This window comes from Prionailurus bengalensis, chromosome D1 (genome assembly GCF_016509475.1).
Source record: "Prionailurus bengalensis isolate Pbe53 chromosome D1, Fcat_Pben_1.1_paternal_pri, whole genome shotgun sequence".
In the NCBI taxonomy this organism is placed as follows: domain Eukaryota; kingdom Metazoa; phylum Chordata; class Mammalia; order Carnivora; family Felidae; genus Prionailurus; species Prionailurus bengalensis.
This window is the reverse complement of record NC_057346.1, coordinates 12,003,677-12,028,751: the sequence shown is the minus strand read 5'-3', so window position 1 is coordinate 12,028,751 and position 25,075 is coordinate 12,003,677. Positions and strand designations below refer to the sequence as shown.

General features: G+C 53.2%; 1 protein-coding gene across 4 annotated transcripts in view; it reads right to left on the bottom strand.

Moving 5' to 3' along the window:
• The window catches only part of ZBTB16 (zinc finger and BTB domain containing 16), a 196,926-nt gene extending 176,652 nt beyond the window's left edge, over window positions 1-20,274 (bottom strand). Inside the window, exons 1-3 of one of the 4 annotated variants that reach the window (XM_043579386.1) lie at window positions 17,568-17,908; window positions 15,432-15,498; window positions 13,260-14,617 (exon numbers count right to left, since the gene is read on the bottom strand). In XM_043579386.1, coding sequence (XP_043435321.1) covers window positions 13,260-14,527 — 1,268 coding nt within the window. In that variant the 5' untranslated portion in view covers window positions 14,528-14,617; window positions 15,432-15,498; window positions 17,568-17,908. Of the gene's footprint in view, window positions 1-13,259; window positions 14,618-15,431; window positions 16,608-17,567; window positions 17,909-18,187 lie in introns of those variants that run through there. The other 3 variants (XM_043579387.1, XM_043579384.1, XM_043579385.1) reach the window with 3 other exon arrangements.
• Between the last annotated feature and the right edge of the window lie 4,801 nt (window positions 20,275-25,075).

Below are 25,075 nucleotides of genomic sequence, written 5' to 3'. Positions count from 1 at the left end.
ACACAGTCATCCAATGTCATCACTCACAATATTCACCAGATCTGTCATCGAATTATTTTGACCACTTCCAAAAGTCACATCTACTCTCCCAAAGGGTAAGGCAAAAAGAACGTGGCACAGACCTTGGAAAGGATTCCGAAGGAAGATTTCCAAAGTGTTTAGGGCTGTGGCGACATCCCAGGATTATGTGATCACTTACTGGATCTGCAGGCTTCTTTAGAACAGCAGCAGAACCTCACTTAGGTCATTAGCTTATTATCTGGTCTGCGGGCTGCCGGCACAGGGTTAGGACTCTCAGCAATTCGGCAGTGCCCAAAACAAAAGATTGCACGGATTCCCTCCATAGTTTCTCCTCTGGGCCAAAACAGCAGGCTTCTCAAGGGCCTAGTTCATAGCACAACAGCACCCATTTACAAAGAAGCTCCACTGTGCTACACACTTTACACGGTCTATCCAGACGACCACCTAAAAGGTGTTGATCTCACTTTGTACAGAACAAGGAAATGGGAGCTCAGAAAGGCTAAGTCACCTGTTCAAGGCACAGGGTGAATTCTGGAGCCTGGGTTTTCACCCAGGACACCTCATCCTAAGGCCTCTGCTCCTCCCATCATCACACGGTCCCTAACAAACACCACCCGTAGCCACGTCCTGGACAGCCTCTTCCTTGAGTAAGGAAACCTCGCCCTGTGCCTCGCAATTCCTGGGCTCTATCTATCTTCAGCATCGCACGGACTTTGTGCCAGCTGTTTTCAACCTCCCGGTATGTCTGTCCCAGCAGATACCCCCTGCTCTAAGCAGCCCCCTCCGTGATGTGCAAACATTACAAGGACATCAAAACAAAGCTATCAGCTGGGTTCCTGGCTTTAGCAGCCAGTCCAAACTCTTTTGTCTGACTCTCAGACAGCTTATTGACTAGGTGATGGGGTCAGAAGTTTGCTTTCCACCTAGGCTCTTCGAGAACAGAGTCCCTGGCTGGAAGAAGGAACTGCAGGGCAGGTGGGGAAAATCCACCCAGTAAAGATTTCAGATTTACCCTGTCAGCAAGGAAAAACGTGCTTACCAGCTGACAGCTTGCCGAAACAAGAAAGGGTTAAGGGAGGAAAGGGTAGGAACCGAAGAAGCAAAAACCACCTACCCCTTTCCCCTCTTGTACTAACACGGGCATGGGCAACCCACTCACTGGAATGTTCTCAGAGACTCTGCATATGTCCACATGAAGGAGAAGGAAAGCAGGGGAGGGCAGGAAGCTGATAAGCCGCATGACACATGCGGCTGCATTTTAGAAGATACCTGTTTTCCCGTGTCAGGTGTTTTCACACATCTCCATCCCGATCTGAAAGAGGGTCCTGGCTCCCCACCCGGTCCCTCCTTCCTAACACACACACCCCTCACCCTGACCCCGACAGTTTATCTTTGCCTATTGGGAAAACTGGCATTTATCGAGTAATCTACTCCTCATATATTGTTAAACAGACCACAGGGGTTATCAGTGGAGTTGATACAGGAAGATAAACAGCAACCTCTTATGCAAATAGCACTGGGAACGGGGGACTGGCCACAGGACAAAAATCGGAATTTAGGAGAACATGACTTCTCCCCGGGTGCAACGCTAGAAACCGCAGGGTCCTGGAGAAGGTTTTCTGGATGGATTCTCCTCTCCCTTTCTGGCAGGGAGGGGCAGGTGTGCGTGTGTGTAGCAGCGACTTCGTGTCTAACAGATCTCCTGTCTGTGACCGCAGGCTTCTCCTTCCTGCCCCAGACACTTCATTTCTCCGGGACTTCAGACCCCCTGGAACGAGCTCTGTTCAGAAAGGGAGAGAATCGTATTCTCCAAGGTGGGAGTGGAGTCAGAGGGTGGAGGGGGGGAAAAAATGCATGGAAAACCGGGAGTTCTGGGCTCTGAGACATAATCCACACAATCAGGAGACACTCCCTCCCCGTGGCTCTGCAGATCTGTCTCTCCCTGGCAACAAGCAGGTCCAGGGGGCATCTTCGGAAACCCTTCCCATTATTTTAAGGGCAAACTCACATCAAGAACCCAGAGGTGAGTGGCTCCGAGTGACAAAAGAATCGCATTGAGAGGGACAGGGCAATCTGCTTCTCACACCAGGCTGCAGGCTGGGGAGGGGGAACAGGGAGAATGACAGAATCCAGGGCTGGCCAGAATGAAAGACTGAATGGAACAGCCTAATTTACACAGGAAGTGAGCACTTACCAGACCCTTCATCTCAACACACAAAACCCTCGGCCATATCTGGAAGCAATTACATCCAGTTAACATGATCTGCCTGCCACTAAAATTAACTGCAAACAGAAATATTTTTCACTTTTCCAACAGGGGATGCCAAGGTTTGGCCCACACCAGCTACCCCCAAGCCGTCGAACGTGGCTGTTGGGGAGTGTTTAGCAGCTACCCAGCTCACAAAAACAGAACCCACTCTCGTACCTGTCAGGACCCAACAAAGTAAAAGAGTGGATAATTATGAAGGGAGGAAGGGGAGGGAGGGGGAGTGAAAACCATCGTGCTGGAGATTGAGGAAAGAGGCCAGGCACGCGGGCCCTAAATGGGTCTGCAGTGCTCACGAGCCCAGCCCTGGCTCTCCACACTCAACTTCAAGGGAAGGAAAATGTTTTTAGAGGCGCTCGATTTAGCAGCGCTTCACATTGTTTTTAGGTCCCATCTTTATCCCTTCTGCCAAGGGGACCGGGGGTGGGGGTATGCAGGGAGGTAGACTCGCAAATGTTAGCAAATCCTTAATTTAGCAGAGCATTTAGGGGACAACTGTCACGATTTCACTTCTGCATTGAGCACTTCCCATCCCTACTCCGTGAAAACACCTTCCGAGCAGCCTTCACCTGCTCCGGGAGGGGCAGGAGCCTCTATTTATTTGAGACGTGAGACGTGCACGGTTTTCCATGCAGAGGATGGAGGAGAGAACTTGCCTCCCGTGGGCACGTACACCCCGAAAGGGGCCAGCGCCCCATCTCCAAACTCTCCGCCGCCCCCCCCCCCCCCGCCCTCCCGCCCAGCATCAGCTGCCTCGATGCGCTGACCACTCCCCGTCCTTTCTCTCTGCACCCAGCCCGCCAACTGGAGAAGAATTTATTTTCCCTGGAGCGACTGTCCATGATGCCAGAGACAGATGGGACAGATTTGCTTTAAACTTCCAAAAGCAGGCATCATCTCCAACCGCTTCCCCGCCACAGGCCCATCATCCCTGGGCCGGTTCACTCCTCTGTCACCAGGGTCCTCTAAAGCAGCAGCAGAGGCCAAGGCAGAAGTAACTCATCCATTTGCCAGACGGCTCACAAACATCTCCTCTCAAAGAGGCAGGCCAAAACTTCCCTCGGGAACCAGGTCAAACCCTGCTCTTCTCCACAAACATCACATTTACAAACGTTACTCGCACGCAGAAGAACAGCTAGGTAATTTTTCTTTGATTCCAAGGCTGTGATGAGGAAGGAAGTCTCCGTAGGTGAGACAGGCCCTCCTTTCCAACTTTTTTAAAAACAGTATTACAGGGGCACGTGGGTGGCTCAGTCGGTTGAGCGTCCGACTTCAGTTCAGGTCATGATCTCACGGTCTGTGAGTTTGAGCCCCGCGTCGGGCTCTGTGCAGACAGCTCAGAGTCTGGAGCCTGCTTCAGACTCTGTGTCTCCCTCTCTCTCCCTCTCTGCCCCTCCCCTGCTCGTGCTCTGTCTCCCTCACTCTCAAAAATAAACACTAAAAAAATTTTTTTAAATAATATGACAATGAGGGAGAAAGAAAGAGGCACATCCTTTCAACGCCGGCCACAGACCGTGCCGCCCCAGGGCTATATATGTCCCGAATGAACCGTCCATGGGTAAGATCAGGACAGCACGATGAAGTCCACATTAGAACTTCCTGTCAGATATGAGGAAGCGGGTGGTTAGGTATCTCGCCGGAGCCACAGAGCTTCTAAGAGGCAGAGGATAAATTCAAACCCAGGTTCAACCGCAGACCCAACGCCTCCTTCCCAGCTGCCCAGTCTGCAGCCAACAGTTCCAGAAACTTCTGACACTACAGCAGTGCAAAAGCCAGCCAATCATCGTCCCCTGAAATTCCCCCTCCCGGGCACAGCCGTGCATGGGGGTCTCTCCTCCACCCACCCCCAGGCTCCACACACCCACAGAGGCACACGCTCAGCTCTGACACTGCACAGCCATCCAGGCATGGAAACGGTTAAGTCGTCCTCACTGAATAAATCAAAAGTTCAAGGCTGCAACATACCACAATGATTCCCTCTTTACATATGACAAGAACCAGAGAGGGGCTGAAATCCCAAGCATCCTGAGCAGGGTCTCCCCGGCCCGCACAGGTTACGCAGCCAGGGTCAGGGCCGCGGACCTTTAGCGGCAACATTCATTTCCTGAACAGGACAAGTTCTCCTGACCATAAAGCTAATAGGAACTTCCTCGCACGGCGAGCTCCGGCTGACAGGGCTACTTGTCACTGGCCACGCAGGAGGAGAGTGCTGTTTCCCATTAGTGGGTTATGATGCCAGGTGCTACTAATAAGGTACATCGGCAAGAAACAAGAGCCTGCTAAGTTGTCTCTCCAACTCTGGAAGTAATCAGGCCCGGCCTTCGGGGTTGGGGAGGGGCCTTATTTCAAGAAAGGGTTGGGGAGAGGGGAGGGTTGAGCCACAGTAGACCCCGACAGCATCTAACCTGCTCGACGGCTAAAATAAATACGTTTCAAACAATCCCGCCGCATTTCCCCCAACTACCATAAAAGACTCCCCCAAATTGACACTAATAATGTTCCCCACGCCCCGCACTCCAGGCCTGATGGATCACCGAGGGCCGTTACGGTCAGCCACATCTGCTTCTCACTATGGCAAAGAGAGTCGTGCCAACACATTTAATGGCATTAAGATCACAACCCTCAGCTAATCCACTTAGAAGCAGACACTGGGCCAGGGTGGCAGGGGGCTCAGCGAGAGAGCGGCCCCCTTGTCAGGCTAGGGTCACAAAAGAAGCGGGAAGCAGGGAGGTGGCCCCACATGGGAGTCCCTGCTGTGTGCTTTATGTTACCTGGTACCTCGTTTAACATGTTTAAAACCACACTGGGAGGTAAAGGACTGAGCTCACTTCAGAGAAGAAGAGCCTGATGATTTGGACAGGTGAATTCATCAGTCCAAATTCACAAGGGAGCACCAACCTTCACACCCACGTCTACCTGACGTCACACCTTGTCCCCTACAAACACGACGGTCTGGCAGTGTGTCTGTCTTGCTCTTGACACGCCTGGTGGTGGTGACCTGTGTACGTGTAACACCCAGTCCTTACTTATGATTTCTGCGGAATCGAAACAGCCCAAAAGGGGCACCTGGCTGGCTCAGTCAGAAAAGCGAGTGTGCAACTCTTGATCTCGGGGTCATGAGTTTGAGTCCCGTGTTGGGTACAGAGATTACTTAAATAAATAAATAGACTTAGAATAAAGGAATAATAACTTAGAAACAGGGGCGCCTGGGTGGCGCAGTCGGTTAAGCGTCCGACTTCAGCCAGGTCACGATCTCGCGGTCCGTGAGTTCGAGGCCCGCGTCAGGCTCTGAGCTGATGGCCCAGAGCCTGGAGCCTGTTTCCTATTCTGTGTCTCCCTCTCTCTCTGCCCCTCCCCCATTCATGCTCTGTCTCTCTCTGTCCCAAAAATAAATAAACGTTGAAAAAAAAATAAAATAAATAAAATAAAATAAAAAATGGCCAGAGGCACCTGGGTGGCTCAGTCGGTTAAGCATCCAACTCTGGATTTCAGCTCAGGCCACGATCTCAGGGTTCACGAGACCGAGCCTCGCGTCAGGATCTGCACAGACAGCACAAAGCCTGCTTGGGATTCTCTCTCCCTCTCTCTCTGCCCCCTCGCCCCCTCTCAAAAGTAGATAAATAAACATTTAAAACATTTTCCTTTAGTTACTAACAACAGTAAATGGCCCAAAAGTGGGGAGAAGTCTAAGAAACAATTCTAACTGGCCCACAATTTCTCCTCTTCATCAAAATTTCTGTGACCAGGGATGCCCCCACTCTTTCGGGAAGTCCTTGCTCCTAGCTAACTTGGGTTCCTCCTACTGCAAAGCTGGACACAATCCATTCCTGCCGAAGGAAATGGGAGTCTTGAGGTCAGAGTCGACAGCCAGCTAGAAATTTAGAATCGAGCAGGTTCTGGCGAGTTTCCAGCCGAAGTTTCCATACTGACAATAAAGTACCCAGTCCCCTGCTTGCAGCTGCAGAGATAACCCTCACGTAGGCAAAACCCAACCATAGTTTTTCCAGACTGAGCCAGCATAATAAGGACACTGGGGCTTTTAAGGGGAAACAGTAGAAAGGGGAATTTCTGATTATGCTGGCATGAAATTAACAGCATGGAATTTTTATTTTTGTAAGTGGGTTTCTTTTTCTCTCCCATTTTCTGTTTTTTGAGTCAGCATAAAGGGCCCCCATCACCAGAAGCTGGTCTCTCCGGGTCGGTAAGAGATGATGCAGGATGAAGTTCTCCTGGCACTTGTGTGGCCCCGACCCCCCGAAGACCTGAACCCTCTGAAGCAAACAGCCCCCTCGCTACTTTCCTCCTAGCGAGCCACCAGAGGGGACCGAGCGATGAGCCCCCTGGTCACCGACTGCAGGAAACACAGAGCCGGTCCTTCCTGATCCCTCCTTCCCTTCTGATTCCATCAGGGGCTGCCGGTCCAAGCAGGACATTACAGGAAAAACAGTGAAGCTCAAAGCCCTGAGCACAAGCCCTGGCCCCACCATGGACACATCCATTGACCTCTCGTGCTCCCCTCTGCCCATCAGGGAATTCACAACTAATGTCCCCCTTACAAGGCAGCCAGAGCATGTGAGAGTCTGCCTCTGAATGCTCTAAGCACAGAACCTGGTAAGTACCAAGCCCCAAAAATGCCGTTTGCCAAACCCACCATCAGAAGCATCCTGCACTGGCAGTGGGGTCAGGGAGGAGCTCTGGAAGGCCCGGCCACCGCAAGCCCAGCCTTCCCTCAGTAAAGTGGGGCCTGTGCTCCTTGTCTGTGCCTCGACCACAGCGATGTGCTCGGCGGGCCACACGCACGGGCTCTCGGGTACTGGGTGAGCCTGCCTGGCAATTGGAACTGAGGCCGGTGGAGTGCTGCCCAGCTAAATTTAAATGAGAACTGGAATGACTCATCAGGCCTCAGGTCAATGGGACAAAGAGTACCCTGGCCACCAGGGTACAAGGAGATCAGCTTCTGGGGGCGGGGGGGGGGGGGGGGGGGGGGGGGGCAAATGCACGTGCTCACGGTCGTCAGCCCCACATGGTGTCTGAGCCGCAGTTTTTATCAAACGCCTCGGGGGGAAAACAGGACCTGGCCCAACACAAACACAGTTCCCACCCTGCACTGCCTGTGTGCCCCGTTTCACAACAACAGCAATAAAAACACAACAGCAAACATGTAGGGAACACTCACTTCGTGCTACTGTTCCTTGCATTTGACATGTATTTGCTGAATAATCCTTGTAACAACCCAGTGGACAGGTTCTGTCATTATTCCCCTCTGACCAGGGAGCAAATAGGCACAGAGAGGTTAGGTAACATCACCACGGTCACACAGCTGGTGAGCGGTAAAATCAGGATTCTGGCCCAGATAAGTCTGATTTGCTCAAAACGCACATTCACCGTGAGTAAAACATCAGAGGGTAAGGCAGTGGGGTTGCTATGGTCAATTTTTCTTTCTACCAAAATAACTGCTATTGAGTCACGGCTTCCACCTAATGCCGCTGAAACAGAACCTGAGAACACCTTCTGTTATTGAGGAATGTTCTGGAACCCTCCAACAGGCACACTGAGGCACACCTGCATTCATTTATCAAGATTCTTAGCTCTCACCCTTGGGCTTTCAGATAGACTGGTTTTAAAGTCATTTATTTAAAAAAAAAAAAAAATTAAAACTGATTGGAAACGTTTGCCTCCTGAATTAGCAAGAAAGGAAAGAGTTGTGAATGGAGTTTGATTTTAACAGTTTAGGATAATCACTATTTTAAAGATTCATAAATAGAGTTCCTAGAACAAGCAGAAGGAAAACGTGTGGCTGAGCTGAACACTCTTCCTCTCCCTCCAGCAATTAGCAGCTCCATCCAACAGTGACAGCAAACGTAAATGGGACTTTTCGCACGGAGACGAAAGACGCAGTCACTTGCCTCCACTGGAAATAAAACAGAAGAAATCGTCTTCAAAATTTCCCAGAGTGCCATCTAGATCCCAGACGACTCCGCAACCCTACGCGAGTAAAAGTTTTAAAAAACAAAGGGCGGACAGAATCAAATCAAAGAGACCCCCGCCTATTTCAGCTGGCTGACTGCCAGCCCAGATTCCAAAACAGAGCAAAATTCAATCAGCCAAAAGGACTTCACGAGAATGTGAGTGAGTACGCACGGAAGGGGCAGAACTCAACAATCCAGAAAGAGCACATCCAAGCACCTAGTTCTACAAACCAAGGGATGAGCCTCCAGATGAGAGAGAGACCAACAGTGGTCTCACGGCCAAAACCCGTGGAACAGAGGCTAGAGGCCCGGTCCACGCCCCAGCCCCGCACAACGCCACGAAGCCTCCTGCCATCCTCCGAACTTCACAGCTAACGACTTCTCCAAAGGAAGACCTCCAGGAGTACAGGAGGTTATAATCGCTAAGTCATTCATCATCCCCCAAAAGGCCACTTCCTGGAAATAGAAATGGATTCGGAAAGGATTGGGGCAAATCTGTGAATGACAGAACAACCATAAATAGCTACTCAGAGAAGTCGGGCTCTGCCTGACCTTTAGGATCGACGTCAAGGAAGACGGCCACAGCCTCCGACGGTGGTATCTTCGGGATGGTGTTGGCACCCAGAGACTAGGTCAGATGGATCTGACCCAGAACGGCAATGCCCATGTGCTTATATGGCCTGGCGCATAGTACCCAGGACTGGGAATCAGAAGGCCAGCTGGGCTCCTGACTCTATCCATTTATAGCTTCGTGACCTTGGCCAAGTCACTTACTGGCTCCAAAGCTCAGTTTCCTCGTCTGCAAGTTGGGGCTGAAAATGGTCCACAGTCCCACTAGATTACCCAAAACCCTTGGGTGCTTCAGAAATCCAAACTGTTCAGATTTCAGAAAGGTACTACGGGTCCTATGGTATTCGCCAGTCCCAGAGGAGTCTAGGGAAGCACTCTGTAATCAAACACATTAATATTTTTGCAGCAAAACATATGAATATTCAAAGTAGGTGGGATAAATATAGCCTCACATCAGTTCAGATCAGGTTTTGCCACTAAATGAGTTGCACAAAACCTTTCAGCTTTCAGGGCTTCTCTGACTTTACATTCACAGATATGGAATGACGGACCTGTACCCACTTAGGGGAGGCTGTGAGGCTGAGAAAATCATTAGAAGTGCTTTGCAAAGAAGAAAGTGCTACAGCTGATAAACGACACGGTTAGCATTACGGCTGCGTCACCAGCAGAGTTTGGCGTGACCTCAGAGGTGCCTGAAGCACCGGCAGAAGGATGAAAGGCGACCAAGAGTTAAAGGCACAACCGCTAAACTCCCCAAAGTGGCCGAAACCAAGGTCAACAGCTGCTGGCCCTCCACATGGTCAACCACTGAAAACAGAACAACTGGTCACCTGAGACAGACCGAGGCAAAGAGCCAGGCCAAATCTGTCATCTCAACTATGTGGCTCATGCACCCTAGAGCTGGCCCCAAGAAGCCTCCGGGAAGGGCTGCACACACAAGTCCAGGGAGCTGGCTGAGATCACTTCTTGTGTTTCCTGAGCATCTCTTCGAGACCCAGGCTGGAGTTCCTTCTGTGCACGTGCAAGAGATCCCCTCTAGCTGGTCTAAGGGTCTGCTGTAGAAGGTCCAGAGGCCCCTGGCAAACCAGACCCCGCACTCTGATTCTGCAGCACTCGATTCAGAAACATATTCAGAGAAGGCTGTGGGAGCCTGGGGAGGCTGAGGGCTACGAATGAAGCCTGGGTTCACACCTAAGTCAACCACACTGCCCCCTGTAATCTTATCAACACGGGTATAGAACTCTGAGAAAGAGTAGGTGCACCTGGCCCAGGTGAGCTGATGCCTACATCAGATCCAGATAAGCCTTCACTCAGAACAGCTCCAGCCTTTCAGAGACAGAGAGAGAAAGGAGAGAGATGAATATAGAGGGCAGGCCAATCCCAATCTTCCAGAAGCGTGCTGTGACCCTGCCTCCCTCAGATACCATCCCCTGTGATGTGAGCACAGTGGAGGAAGTTGTAGTATCCAGACCTTTCTCCTGCATCTGCCCAGAGAATGCTGCTGGTCTTTGGGCGTGCTGCCCTTCTGGATCCTCCAGGTAAGTAACCCCCATTTAATTTACGGAAGGAGTGTCTTTGTCCAGTCTCTCCATCAGCCTGTGACTACAGAGGATACTGCCTGCGCAGGGACCCATTGCAGGGACTACGACTTCGACTTCGCTGTTCTGTCTGCGCGAGTCGCGCCAACAGGCTCTCTTTCATCAGCCTGGGACGGAGAGACCCTAGTGGCAGGATTCACACCAGGCTCTCTCCCTCCTGCACCACTTCCCAGCCCACCCCACCTCCTGCCTCTCCATGCCCTTCACGACCACGGCAGCATACAGGCAACAGTTAACTGCTGGGTACTCAACCTTCAGCAACACTTTAGTCTTTGGCTTAAAAGTAAAATAAAATAAAACCTGTCGCTTGCTACTTTGTCACGTATATCACTGCTATGTTTCCAGTCAATTGCACAGCCTCCCAACCAAACCTCCCCCTCCGATTGTTTTGTCTCGTCCTTTTGTTTGTACTAGTGGTTGTGAGAAACAGGAAAGTAGCACCCGCACCCAGGAGCTTGGAGGGAGAGAGGAAAAGCCTCCCCCAAAGTACATCTCATCAGGAGCCAACGGGCGGCTAGGGGGAGCAAGGGCCTAGAAGCCGCAGGAACATTTTCTCCCCTTCCCGCTTTCTTCAGTCCTCACAGCTTTCTACCCCAGGGCACTGTCCTCAGCTCTAGGTTCTCAGGCTGCACCAACTTCCTTTCCACCCTCAGTCAAAAGCCCATTTGCCGTGTCAGCAGCCCACAGCTGAGGATCCCTGGACCAGTGCCTCACCGTCATAAGTTCCCATGGACAGGGACATTCTCTGCACCGCCTTGCGGCCAGCACAGCCCCAGTGGAAGGCAGCACTGTGGATACTACACTCTAGAATTCTAGAAGCCAAGGGAGGCAATGTGGAGACCTGAACAAGATGGGGGACCAGCAGGTCAGTCCATCACCAGCACACAGTGTCACTCACTGCTCTGGGGATTTCTAGATGTTCCTTCATCAATTCAGCCCCACACTGTGCAGACCATCTCCATTTTTAAAAATAAAACAAAACTCGGAAAGGTTACATAACTCCCACGCTCTCCCGGCGAGATGCGGCTAGGTCCACAGCCAGGCCTCCGCCTCTCCCCAAGAGGACAGAGGGTCCCACAGAATGGGAGCCTGGACGGACCTCCTGGGAGAGTGGGATCTTCTGTGGCCCTCCCAGAAAAAGACGCCATCAGGACCAGAGGAGAGCCAGACCCAAAAGCACTTTCCACCAGACCCCGTTTCTCATCACACCTATCTGAAATAATCGACATCCGGAGAAGATGAGAAATCTATCTGGTCAAGTTTGGGGAGGGGGGTTTCCTCTCTAGGAAAGTTTGAGCAGACACTGACACATCCTCGGTCTATTTCTGGGTGGTGCAAGCATCGAGAAGATACACTCAGCGGCTGTTATTTTTCGCACCCACCGGAAAAACTCGGCTACGGTTGGTTCAGTGGCACTTTCCGCAAGGTAGGTCTCAGAGCCACGGATCAAGCAGAGGCGTGGGAGCAGGTTCCGGCTGGTGTCAGGTTATCGCTGACCCCAAAGTGCCTGCCCGGCCCCCACACCCTCTCACTCACATGCCCTCCCGTACCTGAACGGGCAACAGAGCAACAAGGAACGGGTGGAGGAAGACGGTTGCTCAAGAACCCACCCCAGATCAGCCAAACAGCGGGCAAGAGGGTGTGTAGGAAATGTTACCATGGATGACCACCAAACTGGATTTCCTGACACCATTCACCTGACCCAGGGACCAGAGGATAAAATGATGGATATATCATCACAGCAGGTGCAAGTGAAAACCAAACCCACTACTGATCCTGCCCATGTTTACTCTACTCATGAGCAATTCTCAAAACCCTGTGTTCTGTAGACAATACCCTCTTCGGCACGGAGCAACTCCAAGAGGCAGCAAAGTACAAGGAGGCTAAGACCTGAATTCGAATCCAACCCTGTCTCTTACTCTGTGTGACTCTGGGGAAAGGTCTTAGCATCCTCCTACATGAAAGAAGAACATCCCCACCTCAGGGGACTGCTGTAACAAAAATGGGACTCCACGTAAAGCATTTAGTATTGAACCAGGCAGGTCATAAAAGCTCAACGTATGGTCATTTCATAGAGAAAGTGACAGGAGCCAGAGGGGAGCCAGTGCTAGCCTGAAGTCGCATTCCATTCAATGTGAGCAGAGATGGGATAAGAGTAAGACGGCTGGCTGCAAAACCAAGACTCTCATACCCATCCTTCCCTCTTGAATTTAAATCAACTCCCTCTAAATGTGCTGGCAAAGGGCAGAGAATGAGCAGGGAAAGGAAACAACATCCCTGGTGAGAAACGTTCACCAGGCATGGCTCACATGGTTTATGTAGCATCCAGCCCCCGCCCCCGTGCCCTCCCCACACTCCGGAGCTGTGGGGACCATAGTCTGGGGACCTGGGGACCTATGTGCCTGAAACGCAGCAACGTGGCCAGATCCAGGTCACGGGAGACCTTCTCCCCCAATCCCACTTCTCCTCTTCCTCCAGTTTATCAGTCACTCCAGGCAAAGGGGACCAGACCCAACAGGAGAAAAATCAGAAAGGAGCCCGGAAGCAAAAGGAGAGGAAAGAGCCTGGTAAGAGTCTGGGCCCGTGAGTTCCCCAACACTTAGGAAACACCCAAGGCCCCTCTCACCACATTTGAGACTGTGCCCTCCCCTCCCTCCCCCCATCCCCCCACCCCCTGGGACTTAGAAACTAAGTGTCTTTTCACAAAGAGCAGGGAGGACAAGGGGCCAGGCCCCAGGGCTAGGGAGTAGCTGGGCAGGAAGGCACAAAGGCAGGGTGTCGGGAGCCAGAAGCCTGGGGCTGGGCTGCGGGCTGCGGGGCTACAGAGGGCCCTACCTGTGCTGTTCCACGGCCTCGTTGTCAGGAAGCTCCACCCCACACACACTGCACTGCTCCCCGATGGTCCGGCTCTCCGACTTCATGCCCACAGCCAGCTCCCCCAGCTTGCTGAACAGCTCCCTCTGGATGAAGCCCTGGGGCAGCAACCCCCCGTAGGTGCTGAAGTCCATGGACACGGCCAGGGCAGGCTGCACGTGGAGGCCAGAAGTCACTGAAGACGGCATGCTCAGCACGGCGTCGGCCTTGTGGTTGGGCAACACAGAATAGATGCCCAGATGTTTCTCGGCCGGGGGTGCAGGGTGCTCCGGTCGGCCGGGGGGGCCCTGGGCAGCCTCGACCGGGGGCGGCAGCTGCTCGGCGCTCTCCTCGCGCCCATAATGCAGCTCCCGAGCGCTGGTGATGACGCTGCTGCGAGTTGGGGTCCCGGGCCCTTCTTTGCTCCTCTCCTCAACCTTGTCCCCGACCGCGCCCACCATGCTGGACTCGGTGGCCCCAGGGCTGTCCTGGCCGGGCACCTCATCCACCTGCATCATCTCCGTCTTCACCTCGGCCACCCCACCGTGCCTGCCACCCCCGGCCAGAGCTGGCTCCTCAGGCCCTGCGGGAGGCTGAAGAGTTCCCTGCAGGAGAGACTGTCCTATGGTCATCAAACTGTCCACCGCAGCCTTGGTGGGACTCATGGCCGAGAGACCAAATGAGCTGGAGACGGAAGGGCTCTGGTCCACCATGGGTCCAGGGAGGCTCTGAGCAGCCACACTGGCGTACCCACTCCCCTCACTGGAATGCTTCGAGATGAAGATGTTCTTGAGGTACCGAGCTTTGCGGTCCTCCTCCTCCTCGGCCGCGCCGTCCGCCATGGTGGCCTCCGTGTCATTGTCGTCTGAGGCCTGGATGGTCTCCAGGATCTTCAGGCACTGCTCCTCCAGGTACTCGATCTCTAGGATCTCGGCTGCATACAGTAGGTCATCCAGGTCCTCCGCCTTGGCTTGCAGTGTGGCCGTGTACGCATACTCCAGAATCTGCTGGAAGGTCTTTGGCGAGAGGAAGTCCAGAGTATAGTGCTGGCTATTGCGGTGGAAGAGGATCTCAAACATCTTGCTGGTGCAGGCCAGCACGGTCCGGTGGGCATGGAACTCCTGGCTGTCCACCATGATGACCACATCGCACAGCGTCCCGGCCAGACGCATCTGGTTGGCCTTGCACAGGAGCCCCGTGGGGTGGCTGGGGTTCTGCAGCTGGATCATGCCCATCTTTGTCAGATCCATGGTGCTCCCCTCGGCTCAGGCATGAGGCTCTCTTTCCTTCCTGGCTCTGCGTGACGGGGCTGGGTGGGTTTCCTGGGCCAACCGAGAGGGCTGGAGGGGACGGGGCGGGTGGAGGGATGAGAAAAGAAACCAGAGAACGAAACACAGATTAGTTAGCGTCCTTCAAAGTAACAACTCAACACAGAACCCCCATAAGCACCCCCCCCCCACCTTGAGACAGCCTTGGTGAATTTAACGGAAAGAAGGGGAGGAAGCTTCCTAGAACTCTGCACATCTGCCTTTACAAGCCCGGGTACGAAGAGGGTAAAGCCCAGGTTCTGCCACAGCATCTGCTTCATTCGCTGCTCTGTGACATCTGTTAGATGAGCTGAGACGAAGTCCTAGGAGTCCTGGGCTTGCTTTGCACGGGAGAGCGAGGGGCTCCTGCACATGGGCAATGTGCATTAGGAGGAAGTGCCCAGTGCAGAGGTTGACCCCTTCCTTCGGCCAACTAAAGTGACCCATCTTACTCTGAACCCCCTGTGCAGTAAACCTCATCTTCTAAACAAAGTTTTTCTAAATCCTGCCTCACTGTGTCAGCGGGAGGAACACGGACAGGCCCACCTGGAGCCGGCAGCCTATAGTCCCGGCCCCCACAAATCCGCAAGCAAGGGCTCTCTGCTGGCCCATCTCACGGCCAGCCAATGCCTCCTAGGCCTCTGCCCTTCCTCTCTTCTCAGGGCTGCAAGGGATAGACACACCTCCACCCTGACCCCCTCCTTAGGCAACAACAGGAACACACACACACACACACCCCACACTAGCCTGGCTTACTTCCACCCGTAGGTGCCTCAGAGCTACTGTAGACGCAATCCGAAACCTGCACTGTGCCTGTGCACATACTCATAAGAGATGCCGCACCTACCTCCTGCCCACAGGTGCCGAGTGGACGAGAGGATCTACAAAACGTAGGAAAATGGGTCACGAAAGACCTAGAGAGAGAGAGATCGTAGGAAATGTGCACCCCTATAGCCAGGAGTGCACGTGCAAAGTACGTGAACTCCAAGTGTGTCCAGAGACTCCCAGGTCCTGTGCCCAGAACACCAGTTGATGGTGGACGCTGCATGAAGGCACCAGAAGTGATTCTGGCACCACCATCTACTATGTGAGTTACTACCAGTATGAAAAGAGCCCAGGCTGGGAGACAAAGGCCTCTCCCAAAGCCTCCTTTTGGGTCAGTAACAGGGCTCTGGGACTCCCTAACCGGTTTAAAGTGTTAGAAAGACCTCACCCAGATCCAGGTGTCCCTCAGTCTATGCCTTGCCGAGGCCAACACTGCAGTGAAACCAACTGGAAGCACAGCACAGGCTCTCCCTGGCTCTTCACACGCTGTTTGCCTCCGCCCCCAAAAGGAGCCCTATTGGCTCCGGAGCCAGAAATCTCACGCAGAAAGGGTTAACAAGACGGCTAGTAAAGACGCTTTTGCTGCCCTCCATGGGGTGGGGAGTAAGGCCGTCAAGAGTGGAACTGCCACTCACCGGCGCCTTGCCACCGTGCGCCTTCCTGCAGACCTAAGGGCTTCGGAGAACTAGGACGGGCGATGGAAAGAATGGAAGCTGAGCTACCCGAATTCCTTCCCCAAAGCAAGCGCCCTAAGTTCTGCGAGCAATCGGGGTGCTCTCGGTCAGCCGACCCCCACCCATGGCTCGGCGCCCGCGGTTGTGCGGGCGCTGGCTGCAGCGCCCAGCGCGGCGGCGCGAGGGAACGCCGGCGCTAACCCGCAGGAGCTCTGGGGATCGATCCCGCTCTCACACGCCCCCAGTCCCAGCCACCCCCACGGAGACTTGGAAGCGACTTCTGCAAAGTTGGGGAAGCAACTTTTCCCGGGGAGCCGGACGGCAGGGGAGAAAAAAAAAAAAAAAAAAAAGGAGCCGGGTTAAGGAGGAGGAAAAGCAAAAGAGACCCGGACGAAAGGCGAGAGTCCGGGCGGGCTGGACGCCTGGGCGAGAGCGCGAGGAGGCGGACCCGCCCCGCCGCGAAGGGGAAGCACAAAAGCCCGACAGCGAGTTGTGGTGGAAGGAAAGGCGAGAAGGGATCTGCCCGCCCTCCCTCTCCGCCCCAGGGCCGTGACCCCCGGCAGCGACAGGCAGGGCGCCCAACCCCGGCACGCTGCGAGCGTCCCGGGGAGCGGGCCAGCGAGTCGCCGCACCGCGCGTCCGTGCGTTCCAGTGGGTCCGCGGGCGGGCGAGACGGTGCGCATTTCGAGCGCATGCGGGAGCGTTCGAGAGGCTGTGCGAGCGAGCCGCCGGCGCGCCAGGTTGGGGAACGCATCCCGAATGCATCAGGTGCAGAGCCGAGGCACCCACCGAGCGCGGCTGGGCGCACAGCGAGCTCCGGTGCCACGGCCGGTCCTGCCGAGAGCCGAGGAGGGCCCGGAGCCCAGGAGACCCTCTGGGACTCCGCCACGGCCGCCCCTCCCCCCCCAAAACGGGTGGGGAGTCAAGTCCAATCCAGAAAAAAGCCCACCACGTTTTTCAAAGAGAAAGAAAACCCAAGTGAATCCGAGTCCTGCTCCCCTCCTCCTCCAGATCCACTCCTCGGATCCTAGCTTCCCAGCCGGCGGGCGAATAAACACAAATAAACCACAACCCTATCGCGCCCGCGCACCGGTCCGCATACATATGAGCACCCACCGGCTCCCCGCTCCTCCGCCGGCCGCTGGTCGTACAAAGCCTCCGGTTCCCCAACCCTCCGCTCGCGCCCTCAGCCTCCGCAGACCGCTCTGCCCCCCACCTCTCGCCCGACCCTGCCCTAGGGCGGAAGGGTCGGTCGGGGAGGCAGCTGCGCCCAAGCTGACAGCCGGGGCTCCACTTCTAGCCGACCCCCAACCGGCGGTGGCGACGGCTGCCGCCGCAGGAAAGGAACAAGCCAAATAAAATAAGGCACGAGCCCAGCGGCCGAGTGGCCGAAGGGAGCGCGCCCCTCGCACCTCTCCAGCCCCGGGGCGCCCCGGCGCGCGCCTACGGCTGGGCGGTGCGCCCCTCCCGGGCCCCTCACTCACCGCTGCCGAGCCGGGCGCTGGGGGTGGGTGTGCGTGCCTCTTGGGGGGGGGGGGGTGTGCCTGTGTCGGGGAAGGGTGTTGCTGGGAACTGTTGCTCTCGGTATCACGGCGGCAGCGGCGGCATCGCCCGGCAGTTCGCAGTACCCGCTCTCATCGCCCTCAACTCCTCTCTGCTGCGAGGTTAGCAAATCACCACCGGCTGCGGCGCCTCCGCCGCGTCCCACGTCAACGCCGAGCCCCCTCCCCTGCGAGGCCCCGGCGCCTCTCCATCTTTAGTGCTGGCGGCCGAACCCGGCTCGCTGCCCACAGCTGCCCCCCTTCCCTCCCCCCTCCCGCGCCGTCCCCGGGCTCAGCCCGCCCACCCCGCCCCCCCGCACTGGCCGAGCCCGCGCGCGCTCCCCGCCCCACCCCTCCCCTCCGTTCCGCCGCCTCTCCTCCCCTCCCTTCTCCGCGCGCCGCGCTCCGGGCTTCGCCTGACATCTAGCTGCTGCTGGGGCGCCGGCGGCTGCCGCTCACCGGCCCAGCGGAGAGGGAAGAAGGAGCTCGCGGAGAGAGCAGTGTCGGGGACTCGGAATCCTTGGCGGGGGCAATGGAGGTGAGGGGCGAGGAGCAGCCCCCACCTTCGACCCCAGGTTTTTAATTTCCTTTGGACGCGGGTTTTGTTCTTCCCTGCTGCCCCGGGCGCGGAGTGTCGTCCCCGGCTCCGGTGTTTGCCCGGATTCAGTGTGTGTCATCTCGCCTTTCACTTTTCTCCGGGCTCGGGGCTGCATCCCCTGTACCCCGACATCAGTTGCAGAAGGGCCCTTTCTCAGCCCGAGCCCAGGCCTTCTGTGTCTCCAGGCACTGAGCAGCCCGCTTGCGAGAAGTCTCCAGGCGCAGTTCCCAGGCCCTGGTGAGCCTGGTGCCAGGGGGATCCGCGGAGATCAGTCGTCGAAGGGAGACCCCTCCCGCGTTTTAGCTGTCGCGATCCCTGGAGGCCGAGGTCGTGAGGCCCCCTCCCAGTCTTGAGCATCCCTTGGGCTTTGCCCTCCTGGGAATCGGTTGGAAACAGTTCCCAACAACTGCTCCCCGCTCAGCGCAAAGTCTTCAGGGGGCGAGTGAAAGCTTGAAGAAGCTTAGAGCCCCCCTCCCCCCCCCCCCCCGCAAGTGCCTCCTCCTCTCAGCTGGCCGCTCCACTTAAGAGGGTGGCGTTGAGATCACTAAGCCAGGGGTAGAGCAACCAGATGAAATCTGTCTTTCCTCCGGCGCTGCAGAGTCCCCTCTCCCCTCCCCCACCCCCCCTCACCCCCCGCAGTTTCTCTGGACTTGGCGAAAGTAGGGGGCACGAGGTGGGAAGCTCTCTTCTGGACACCGGCCTTTGAGGCCCAGGAAAGTCCGGGATCTTGGGAGAGAAGGTGGTGGTGGAGAGCGCCCTCCTTGGGTCTCCGGACAGTCAGCCTTGGAGGTCAAACAGTCTTAGCAACGCGGGGCTTCGGTCCCAGAGACCGGTCCCCACGCTCCGTCCCCGACGCGCCGGCGGGTCAAAGGTTTGCGCTGGACTCACACATAATCGCATTCCTATGCTTGCCTCTGGTACTGTCCCAGACCTAAAGTCAGGCCGGAAGGACTGTAGCGTCATGGAAGGTGGCAGACACCAACTAGAAGCAAAAATCGGCTTCTGGGCAGCTGAAGGCCAGAATTGGAAGTGCTCAGTGTTAGCTAGAGTGCTGAGCCAATTCCATCCCCGCGAGTATGCTCCTGTCTCTTCCTAGCAGGGAAAGTGCTCAGCCCTGCAGGAGTCAGGAGAGAAGAAGGCAGAGAAGCACCCTTGGGAGTGAAGGGAGGCAGCCAGTTACCCTCTGATAGCAGTGAATAGAGCAACGTCCAACCCAACCCTGGAAAAGCCTGGTCCCTGGGTGTTCGTTTTGATTAACAATAAAGAGCAATAATTCCTGTTTACAAACTGTTTTCTCTAGCTAAGGTCTGCACTGTCTGCAAGGGGAAAGAGACTTAAAGAACTGGTCTGCAGGGAGAGCACGAGGAGAGGGACCTAAGAGAAGAAAAACCTCACCAGGAGAAGAGAAGAAAGTCATTGAACTTCTTGAGCCTCTGCCCAGACGGTGCCTGCTGAGGGTTGCTGCCTTGCTGTCCACACCCACCTACCAGCCCCTCCTAAGTGCAGTAGCAGGAGAAGCCCGCAATTAACCCTTGATCCTAATCTCCTATTAATCCTCAAATCAGAGTAAGGGAGAAGCCCCGGAAACAATGGGAGAGCGAGAACAATCCCTCCGTGGCCCTGGACTCCCCCCCGCCCCCACCCACTCCATGCCACATTCACTCTATGTGAAAATCTCCCTTGCTTCATAAACTCTGCCCATTAAAAAGCCCAGCCCTTGTTAGTAAGTGTTAAAGAGAGATTAATGCCTGAATTTAAGAGGTGGAGGAGGTAACAAAAAGGCGAGGCTGTGGGCTGAGAGCCAGCATTGGGCTCCAAGCATTTCCACTTAGTGCTGCAGGCAGGCTGCGCAGCGGTTTGATAAGGTTTATTGGGCCCAGATAAAGTAGCAGCTCCCCCACCAAAACTGGCACCATTGGTAGCCAGAGCCGTGTCCTTGGGTCCCCCGAAGGCTGATGAGAATCCCCAGTTCAGAGAGCTCATATGGCGGGGCACCTAAAAACAAGCAGGATGGAAAATTACAGGAGAAAACTCTCTCCCTCTCTCTCTCTCTCTCTCTCTCTCTCTCTCTCTCTCTCTCCCTCCCTCCCTCTCATTCTGTCTCTGTCTCTCTCTCTCTGTCTGATGTTCATGTATTGGTTGTGATTTTTTCTTTCTTTTCTTTTCTTTTCTTTTCTTTTTTTTTTTTTTTTTTACTTCTTTTCTTCAAGGGTATGGTAAGGGAAGCTGGGACATCAACTGGGACAGGTCTAAAAATAGGAGAGACCTCAGTCTTGTGGGGAGGTCATGCTGGAGACAGGGGAATAGATGGATTGACCTTTGAATAGAATTCCATGTTAAATCTTGTCATTCTCTCATCTCCTTCTTTATTCCCATACCTCCCACAGGTAGCAGCCTTTCAGAGCTCAGTTTGTGGAAGAAGGGGATATATTAGGTCTAAGGGATCTTACAGGGAGGAGACCGTGGGAATAACTCGTTGTGAGCACCGACTATGAATCTTAACACATTACCTTTATTGTATGATATAATCCTAGTAACAACCCTATTCAGGCAGGTGCCATTATTTGCCCCATTTTTCAGATGGGAAAACTGAGGCTTGAAGCAGTTAAGCATTTCACCCAAGACTGTAGGGCTAGTGAACATCAGAGCTGAGGCTTCAAATCAGACCATTCTGACTGCAAAGCTCTTGATCTTAACTTCTAGATTGTATAAGCCTCTGGCAAGATAGAAAAAGGAAAACAGCTTTTGATTTTCCTTCTCTTAACTCCACTGAGGCCAAGAGCTACACAGCCACCAGGCAAGCTGACGGCCAAACCATTTCCCATTGAATCAGACCACCTGGTAAACAGACTTAGCTCACTTTCCCTTCTTCCCCAAAATCGCAGGCAAAAGTTGAGGAGGGAGTTTTGAATTACAATAAAGCTTCAACCGAACAGATTGCCCCTGAAGAAGGCTGTGTTATTCTGTATTCTGATTGTGTGTTAATGAAATGTTGCAATTCATTTCGTTCCAACACCTCAGCTGGAAAATAGTTGTAAAATTTAAAGGTAGACTTTCCTATCATGATAAATAAATCAAGGACTCCTACCTCTGGGCGAGCAGCAGCCACTTTGCATACTAAAACCTTGAGATGAGTGCGAAATAAAGCCTTTTTGAGGAGGGATACCAGCAGTAGAGCCCCTGAAAGGAAAAAGTCTCCGGAGCAATTGAGAACTCCAGGTTGCCAATGGAAGATGCACCAGCTGTCACATGCACTCTTAGATCTTTGACCCACCAGAGACTCTTGGGGGAAGATACAGTAGACTTATTGTGTCCTTTCTTGGAAGCAAAGGACCTTATAATGCTTCAAGGTCATAATTGCAAATATCTACCAGGTAGATGTAGATGATGTCAAAAACTATGCAAAACCAAATTTATCTTCCGTGCGTATGTTGATGGTTCTCTTTGGTTCGTCTTTTTTTTCCCCCCGAAGTTTATTTATTTTGAGAGCACATGAGCAGGGTAAGGGCAAGAGAGAGGGGGAGAGAGAATCCCAAGCAGGCTCCACACTGTCATCACAGAGACGGATGCAGGGCTTGAACTCACTGACCATGAGATCACGACCCCAAACAAAGTCTGGACACTTAACCGATGGAGCCACCCAGGTGCCCCTCATCTTTTTTTTTTTTAATCCTTCCATGTCACTTTTTTAGATGCCCCCTCCAAAAAAACAGAGAGGGAAACAAAAAGGTGACCTGTAGATTCTGCTTAGTTGAAGGCAGAAAACCAAATAAGACAGCTTCTCTGATTAGTAATTGCCATCTCTTTTCCTGGTGGAGTCCCGGCTAGTGGTGTTTACAAAGTTGGGCTTCTCCTCCAGGTGCTAAGTATGGCCTTCCTCTAGTCTGCTGGGCAGAGAGTGATTCTCAAAGGGAGAAGAAGGGTTATTTCTCTTAGCTCCTAAGGTCTTGGGTCACTTGACCCCAAGATCTTCCTGCTTGCGAAAGAGAAAGCTTTTACTTCTCTCTCTCTCTCTCTCTCTCTCTCTCTCTCACTCTGTCTCTCTCGCCAGCATACTGCAAATGGTGTTGAGACCTAATGTTGTCAACTCAGATAGCAAATCTGAGTTGTTATTAGTGCAAAGATGCCCTGAGGGGGTAGGCAGTGTGGATGAAATCTGCAACGGATGTTATGGGGAAGTGTGTTTATAATTATAATGGGATTTAATGTACACTGGGACCAGATGATGGCGGCCATTTAAAAAAGAGATGTTTAATAAGAGAGGTCCCTTAATGACAGGCAGCAGGGTTCAGGTCATTATGGAAGCAGCACGGTGTTTCACTGGGTGTCACAAACCATGTGCTAGTTTTATGGGGTTCCTGACAAAGCTTTGGGATGAGACATAGCGACCATTGCTGTCAGCTATGGGGCTATTGGGCATAATGTTTTAATGCTGTCTTTGAAAGGGGCTCCTGCATTTAGGAGAGAGGCATTTTCTCTCTTTCTCAAACACACATAAGCACAAACACACGGGCCTGGGGGCCAGCACTGCGTAATTTGGGTGTCTCTGGAAATCTGCTTTGCTCTGAGAAAAAGGGCCTCAATTTCAAAACTAAAATTTTGTAGCCGTCCAAGGGTGAAGGGTGAGGTGCACATGCAGCGTGTGCAAAATGAAGCAGTGTGACTCCCATTCCTTGTAACGGGAGTCCCACAGCTAAATCCCCAGGCACCATGCTGAAAATTAACCCCCAAGTCCTCATCACAAGCAGGGCCTTCTTTGAACGCTTTAGTATTTCGTCGCGGGGAGGCCTGGGAGAGGGGGAAGTATGGACCATTTTCTTATGCTGTTTAACTTTAAACAGCCAACTGTTTAATTTTTGAGGTGTTGAATGGTACAGCTTTCAATCTAAGACAGCTGTCATGCACCGTGAGTACTATCATTCCATTCAAAACCTACAAGGGCATGCAGAGAGAAAGGGTCACGCGTGCTCCCAGGAGAGGCCACGGGGTGCACCATGGTCTGGAAACACAATTCACGTCCAAGGCGAATTATTCTACTTGTCCCCTGATGTGAGAGAAGTGTGTGAAAAGTACGGGGTTCCTCTTATGCAGGCCTCACCTAGGATCACTGTGTTAACTGCTCACAACGCACACGACCAGTCTCAGAGTTCTAGAAGCAGAATATTTCGTCCGTCCCGCCAAGGAGAAAAGCTCTGAGGTGCGTGATACCTGAACTTCCAGTGTCAGAGGCTGAATTTCTGGAAAAGTACTCTGCAAATTAGAAGTGGTATGTCAGGGGCACACAAGCCACCAGATGAAATGATTTTCCTCAATGACGGGTAATTTGAGCCAATCATATTAAAATTTTTATAGCAAAACAAACGTTGGTATCCTGTGGAGTGGAATTCAAAACTTGTACGAATTTTTAAGATAAAATGAAAGAGCGCCATGGAGTTCTTCTTTGAGAAAAGCTCACTGACTTTTCTCTTAGGGCTGAGTAGGTGGGAGACCTGGGTGGGGGGGGGCAGTGTTCTGTGGGCTCAGAGCCAGATGCTTTGACTCAGCCTCCCCTTGCCAGGGCAGATCCGTGGGTCTCTTTGGGAAGTCACTGTTGGCCCTTGGTGCAATCTTTTCCACCCCACCCCTGAGTCAATTAATTTCTCCCTCCTCCCGAAGTCTCTTAGCACTGTTTCAACATTTATCATAGCATTTACCACCATCTGTCTGGTATCTGAGTTCTGTGTATTCGGACTACGCCCCTCCGCTGTGAGTTCCTAGAAGGCAAGGTCTCAGTCTTGTTCAACTTGGTGCTGCCACTCCCCTCCCACAGAGCCCAGCACACTGTCAAACAGAACAGATCTTTGCTTGTTGAATTTTGGTGAATGAACTAATTGAATGAATGCATGCACACGTTTGTGCATGGATGGATGGATGGATGGATGGATGGATGGATGGATGGATACAGACACCAAGTGTTTTAGGACTTTGGGAGGCGGGGAGCATTCTGTATCCCAGCATTTAGGGCCAAATTCTTTGCAGCTATAGGTCGTTCACCAACCTTTGAAAAAAGTCAATGGGATACAGATAAGAGTTGAGGATAGCTGTTGAATTTAATTGTATGCAGCTCCTTGAGGGCATACTGGGTTCTATTTCAATTTATGTCTCCTTCAGGGGCCTAGAATCAAGCGTTTCTCAATATCCTAGGAGCATTAATAAATATTTATTAAATGGCATTGGATTAAAATGAATTGATTTGAATCACACTGCTCATTACTCCCACAATGGCCTCATATTCCCTCCCAGTCTGGGAGAGCTGTTACTTAACCAAGTCCAGGGCTGAGAGGAGAGCATCTGATCTTCTTCTAGGGACACCAGTGGGTGGAGGGCTGCTTACTGAAGCCAGCAGGAGAGTGTGAGACACGCGTGCAGCACAAGTACCAGCAAAGACTAGCCAGCTGTTCTCCAAATATCTTTCGGAGCACACACTGGCTTACATTTTTCATCTCACCTTGCTGTTCAGTACAAGCCATGGAATTGAGTTCTGGCCAACCGATGGATTGTGAGAAGGGCTGCTTCCAGGATTGGCCCATCGAATCTCGCACATGGCATCCCCCACGCCCTGTCCCTTTCTGCAGCCTGACCCCATGAATATAGATACCTTGGACGGTGAGTAAGGAAAATGGCAGAGCCAAGCTGGAAGGAGCCTGGATCCCTGAATCACAACTTGCAGGGGAGCTGCCTCCTAAGAATACCCGCTGGGAACTTATATAAGCAAGAAATAAACCTTTGATGTCTTCAGTAGGGTTGCCAAATAAAATACACCCAATTAAATTTGAATTTCAGACAAACTATGAGTAATTTTTAGTATACGTAT